The 6,850-nt window shown below is 41.0% G+C and overlaps 1 protein-coding gene across 1 annotated transcript in view; it reads left to right on the forward strand.

The window, feature by feature from the left end:
- LOC137244470 (cilia- and flagella-associated protein 53-like) overlaps nucleotides 1-6,116 on the forward strand; it is a 131,460-nt gene extending 125,344 nt beyond the window's left edge. The window contains exon 5 of the mRNA XM_067773492.1: nucleotides 5,635-6,116. Within this exon, the coding sequence (XP_067629593.1) occupies nucleotides 5,635-5,643 (9 nt within the window). The 3' untranslated portion in view covers nucleotides 5,644-6,116. The remainder of the gene's footprint in view (nucleotides 1-5,634) is intronic.
- The last annotated feature ends 734 nt before the right edge of the window (nucleotides 6,117-6,850 follow it).

The raw sequence follows: 6,850 nt of genomic DNA on the forward strand, positions 1-6,850 counted from the left end.
CGCCACCTAATTTAAAAATATCAAATAATAATAAAAACGGAGCTCGAAGCGCGTCTTTTGATTCCACGTTTGATAATTTTTGATAAAAATTAGGTGGGGCACCGTCTTTTAAATCGTTACCATATTAAGATGTATAGAATCGACGGGATGGCCTACAAGGTTTCATGTCATACTAAATCGTTCCCGATATGGTCGGGCTAGTACCTTAATGGTTCCCGGAATGTACCCGATCTGCATCCGGCAAAGGACCAACAAAGTCGATAACGGGGAGTGTCCTTATCGCTACAACAACAACAACATTATTTACTTTCTGATTTTCATTCATACGTATGTGCATTTAAATAATAAAAAAAATGTTATATTATTCTAATAGATAGCATCTCCGCCGGATTGCGATTCAGCTCAGAATATGCCAAAATCAGAGGAAATCTACAATTAAATGCAGATTCACGTGTCATTTGCCAAGGATACAAGGTACTGTACAACCAACATGCTTTGGAATACGGTACCAAACTGGTTGGATGTATTTCCCTAAAAAAGGGGGGAACTACGCATCTTGGTTTGCCAGTATTTGCTTCGGTAATTTATATTGATTTGTATTGATTAAAAATTGCAATAGTAGATAATGTAATGTGAATTAAAATTGAATAGGTAGCCAGAGCAAAAAAGGCAACTTATCGGCATGCAACTGTTATTTATGTGGCGCCACCGGGAGCTGCTGCTGCTATCCTAGAAGCATTAGAAGCAGAAATGTCTGATTGTTTGCATCACCAAAGGTGTGCCATAATATGATATGGTTCGCGTTAAGCACGCTCTCTTAAGGCAAAAAAAAAATCGAGTCTAGTCAGGCCCGATTGTCCAGGAAACATCGCACCAGAAAGGGTAACTAAATTGGCTACCATATTAAATAATTTGTCATGCTTTTGTTGATAATCAAGTGAAGAATGCAAATAAGACAGAGTTCGCAGTTCATGTGAAAACCAATTAATTTTTTTAATTAGCGTTTGGAGAGAAAAATACATATGTATGTGTGCATAGAACTGCATAGAAGGGGAGGAATTAATTAATTATTATCAGTAGATTTACAAGATTTTTGTCATTTTCCCTGCGTCGCAGTTGTCATTATATTGCGTTAACAGAGGACACAAACACCTTATTACCCACAGCCAGTTAAAATTTTAGTAAATTTTGCTCTTTTCATCACTGTTTCCAAACGTGGAAAGTTATATATCGAGCATTCCATGGAGAATGGCACATTTTAGCAGACTTTCGCATTGCGGTCTTTATTAATATTCAATCCCTAGAAGGTTTAATGTAGTCATGTCAATAGTTCCCGAGATGGTGGGGCTAGTACCACAATGGTGCTTGATACCGGAACGTGGATAGATAGATAATTTATTGAGGATTGCACAGTGACTTGCACATCTCCTTCACAGAACCTCATCCTAGCCGACTTCCTTGATGAACCCCAGCAGTGTTCTTGGCTTGAGGGATTAAATGTGGGAATGCTCTGGCCATGGTGAGCCCATAAACTTAGCCCTACGTCTTGAAATTGCGCCGCAATCTAGAAGGATATGGTCCGCCGTCTGCTGATCCATCACAAAATCGGTATGTGTTGTTCGATATTATACCCAGCTTTTGCATGTCACTGTTCAGTCTACAGTGTCTTGTAAGAATAGCCGTTAGGATTCTTAGGTTATCTTTTTGAGAAGCCTATTAATGCCCTATATCGAGTTGTGCTCTAACCCCCTAACAGTAACTTAGATTGACTCAGGCCTGGCATATTGCGCCAGTGTTCTCTCTTTTCCCTCCCTTCTACTACTAGGGGCATTTATTGAGTGATCCAACTGCCAGGAACGGCTCGGGATCGATGGGTCATGCAGTTGCTGCCTCTCTTTCCAGGCTGTCCGCCTACTGTTGTTGTTATAGCAGTGCTTCGTCCCATCCAATAGGTGCGACCGATCACAAATTGTCATCAATGTCTTCTAACGGGAGCCCAAGGAAACTCTGTTTCAACAGGTGTGGACCATAATGAGAGGAGTGTTAGAGGCGTTGGTTCCACAATACAGTTAAAGAGAGGGTTGGTGTCATGTGGAGACACATTACAAGCAGGACAATGTTTTGTATGTCGGGGTTGATTCTGGATAGGTAAGAGTCTAGTTGAGCTAGAGTGACTACTCTCGTTTCCCTAGGGAGAGTGCGTTCTTCCTCTGCTAGTTTTGTTCTTTGAGTACAGGAATCACCGGCATAGAGGTCCGACGCCTGTTTGTGGAGTTCACTGAAGACATGCTTGTGTTTTTTAGCTTCATACGGCTGTGTTCTCAGGTGCCGTATTTCCTCATAATGTAATGAGGCCGTGAACAACAAGAGCCACAAAAGATTTATAAAAGTTACGAGGACGCCGGATTTTGGAATCTAGCCCAGAGCAACCTGTCCGATGCAACCATCCCTTGCACGTGAAACACTGACAATAGTATTTTTTTAATTTAATTTATTTATTATTACGGCTGTTTAGGCCTAAAACTTAAACTACTAAGTACAATTCATTGTTATAATCACTTATTTCTATTGAATATGCTGTTGGAATGCCATGTGATTCCGATCAGCATATTTACTAGCGTGACAAAGGGACGAGTCTGGGAGCCACTCATTTAAGGAAGGTTGGAAAGGACGCGTTTCCAATCCGCCAATGGTCCCAGTTAAGGCAACAAAATTTGGAACTTATATTTTTCAATTATGTGTATTTTAAGCTGTCGGAATGTATTAGTCTCCGATAAACACAGCTAAACATGTCTTTGGATGTTGGAAATTGAAAATAACGTGTATCCAATCACCTCTCAACTTTGTTTAGTAAAGACGCTGTCGGAATGCATGAGGATTCCGATTAGCATAGCTCAATATATAATGGGAGGTTGAAAAGGACGTGTTTCCAATCCCCCCTGCTCCAACTTTTGTTTGGCCTTATTTTCGTTATTTTTGTTACACATGATATAATTTTATTGTTATATTAATACTGTCGGAATGCGAGTGATTCCGATCAGCAACAGTAAATATCAGCTGGAAATACCGAATTCCAGCGAAATTAGTTGTTGGAACTGTCTGGAGTTACAGGTGGCAACCGATTTTCTTTTCCTTAGGGCCGGATGCATTGTATTTTGCTGCTTCCAATATTACCATTCCCTTTTCGCGCTCCAGTATCGGATATATCATGTAAAAAATAAGAGGAGAAAAACTTTATCTTATTGGAAGGGTTTTATAATGCTCCAATAAACTTTTTTTTAAAGTATTGAAGTTATTACTACTTTTTATGTGATTGGGAAGTTCATTGAAATATTTCAGGCCCCTATATATATGACCGTCCTAAAAATATTCTTTCCCGGCAAACGCAGCAAACTCATTTCTCAGGACCGGGGTCAGGAGAAGGACCCGGATTGGGGTCGATACCTTCCCGGAAGAGGAGAGTATGGCGCAGACCCGCTGCAAGGATCTGCTGGGAGGATGACAATTTGTGGGAGGGACGCAATAAATTAAACACTGAGTCCGCCTGCTCATTACCCTCTACTCCCCTGTGGCCTAGGACCCAGGGCAACAGTACTACGTTGTGTGCTCCTAATTGATTTAGCTTTTCTACGCACTGAAGGACCAGGGCTGACTTTATTTCGAACGCCGCAAATGCCTTTAGTGGGGCCTGACTGAGTATGGCAATTGTTTCATTGGGGTATCAGCGCTGAAGGTTCAGCTTAGCGCACTAACTTGTGGCGAATACTTCCGCTTGTAAATGCTCGGATGTGCTTTTAGAGTTACTGATATTTTGGTTCTGGGTCCGAAAACTCCTGCTCCAATCCCCTCTGGCGTCTTCGAGCCATCTATGTACCATACGATCTTGAGCAGACTAGTAATACATTGCACCCGCCCATACCTATACAGCCGTACCAAGAGACTGAGCAGCCCATTACATTTTGGCACAACCGGAGCACTGCTGGACATCCAATCTATATGAAGGCTATGCATTCAAAAGTGTTTGTACCAGTGGCTGGTGCACACCGAACTGGACCATTGTATGCTATATTGATGCCTGCACAAATACCAAGCTATGTTTATGTGAATAATGTTACTGCTTATGTCCATTTGCACGGTTCAGCACATACAGTACCCACGTTTATACAAGGTGGAACACCACACTATCTACGATGTAGCCACCGATCACGTTGTTGTAAGAGATTAATTAAAATATGTTATTCATAAACACTGATTCTTATATTTTCATTATCATTAAACTTAGACTCATGACGGGTATTCTTACTGGACACTGCCTTCTGGCGTCACATGTCTTTAAATTAGGCTTGGTCAGTGATAGCAGATGTAGGAAGTGCGGGTTGGAGGAGGAAACGATCGATTACGTTCTGTGCTCGTGCCCTGCGCTTGCCAGGCTAAGACTCCAGCTGACAGCTGTCAGATCTAGAAGCAGCAAGTGGCTTAAGTTTTAGGAAGCTTCTGGTATTTCCCAAGAGGACGGAGTTATTTTATAACATGTCCTGGTTGTTGATAGGGTTTTTAGCTTGGTCGTTAAAACAAACTTCTGGTAACACTACTGGTAACGGACTCATTCAGTCTATGTGACTTCGTCATGAACCCGCCAGTTCAACCTAACCTATATTTTGTTTTGGTTTTTACTTTAGAATCAACCGTTTAAGTAAGCGATATCAGCTAACTAAGCGCCTTCAAATGTAGATCCATAAGGAACATGGGGTCGCCAGAGCCTCGGCTGTTAAAGAAACAGGATTTGCCACGGGTAGGTGAGGTTCACAATTGGGTTGGAGAAGCTATATATTGCGCTGGCAACCCATTGAACGGGTTGCGCTACACAACCCCCCGAACCAATTTGGTATTTTAATCGCCTCTTACGCAGGCATGCCTACCGCGGGTATACTCTAAGCCCCCTAACCCACTGGAGCCATGACAAGCCTTAGTGACCTTGCGTGTCCCAAGGAAAGTTCCGTCGTGTCTTGTGTTGTTGGGTGAGCGGCCAGGCAGCAGCGTGCAACAAATGCACCATTCAGGAGGATACCCTTGCTGAGCCCAGAAAATATGCGAAAGTTGGATGTACTGGTCGGATGCAGCAAACGAGTATATTCTGTAATAGCATATGATCAACTTGGAGATAACCAAACGTTTATTTTCCTGTCCAATAGGGAACTGGTTCTAGACCCTGCTGCTAAAGAAGGATAGGCGTAGTCACATCAATCCGTTCCCGGGTTACTCGGGAAAATCAGTTTTAGCAGTACTTTGCACTTTTCATACTGCACGTCCATACAAGAACTACGGATAATGAATTAAACAGGTATTGTTGTTGTTGAATTAAACAGCCATCTGCATTTGTTTGTTTTTGTAGCACGTCTAATTTCCTTCGCAACATCAATCAATTATCCCTTGTTATAATGTTGTGTTCTCTATGAATGCAACAGCGAAGTATCTTCGGGTACCCCTAGTTCTAGTTATCTGAAATCTCCATTGTGCCTTTGGCCTCTCAGAAAAGAGCTAATTGTGGAGCCCTATTTATAGAACACTTTTCGGGTTAAATATATTAAAAACTTTAATCTATCCTTACTGATATTAGTTTCTTTCTCATCCTAGGTAATTTGATTTTGACGATGTGCGCAGAGCAATATTCCAAATATTCCAGCTGTAGCTGAAGGAAGAACATAAATTTGCTCAAATTATAAGAAAACTGCGACAACTATCCCCCCGCCTTTTTAGTACCACAGATAAGGCGCTAAGAAGCATACTATGGGAAAGGGTCAAGACCAAAGGATCAATATCACCTGTAGATCGACTTTGGTAGCACAAATTGGGGCTTCCGGTATTATCCCTACAAAACTCATATGGCTCTGCAAACTGATGTTGAACAACACCACCAGCGCAGGAAAAATTGGGCATCATCACTGAGCTTCGAAAGTTTCAGAAAGGGCACAGCTATTAATAGACGTTATTGTACTTAATTAGCTTGTACATATCAATATACACATATGTAAAGTTCACTAGAGTAATAAGGGAATAATTTAAATTGTAAAAAAACATTGTATATATGAATTATTTATAATTAAATATTATCTGAACATAAAGGACGCGTTTCATTCATGGAAAAAGCGATTTGACAGAAGGTAACCGATACGGGTAACCGATAGGCCAGTTACCCGTGTTGTTGTTGTTGCATATGTTTTGGTTAGCGATAACGAAAACATAATTGATGAAGTAACTTAAAAATGTAACATCGAGCGAGAAGGAATGTCGAAAACACAATAGGTAAGAGCGAGAAAGCGAGTCACACATACACGATTTTGAGAGAGCGTATGCGTTACCTTTTTCACGACAGCAATCTAAAAGTCATTAAGACGATAATAGGTGAACAAGTTATTGGTGACGATTAAGTAATCGATTAGGTAACGGGTACCTGTCTTGTAGGGTATATACATACGTAGAGATGAAACATTTGAGCAAAGGAACAATTGAGAATTTGGAGCTATGTACTCAGGGGGGTTTGTGAACATAATGCGTCCTACAGATGGCAATTTCGATAGTTGCACAGATTTTCGAATATAAGTTCCACATATACTCTGTTAATATGAGTACCGAGATTGCGCATTCATGAGTTCAAAATTGCTTCATTCTGCGCATTTACGTCACATTTGACTGTTTGAGCGAATGAAAGAGAGAAAAAAACAAGAGCTGAAGGAAAATGACGTAAGAATTGCCCATAAAAAGGAGCTTATCTAATGTTTACATGCGCAATATTCTTGTGTGATTTGTGATATGAGTGAATATGGTGAGTTGAAATGTTCTTTGTATGCAC

This window comes from Eurosta solidaginis, chromosome 3 (genome assembly GCF_040869045.1).
Source record: "Eurosta solidaginis isolate ZX-2024a chromosome 3, ASM4086904v1, whole genome shotgun sequence".
NCBI classification, from domain to species: Eukaryota; Metazoa; Arthropoda; class Insecta; order Diptera; family Tephritidae; genus Eurosta; species Eurosta solidaginis.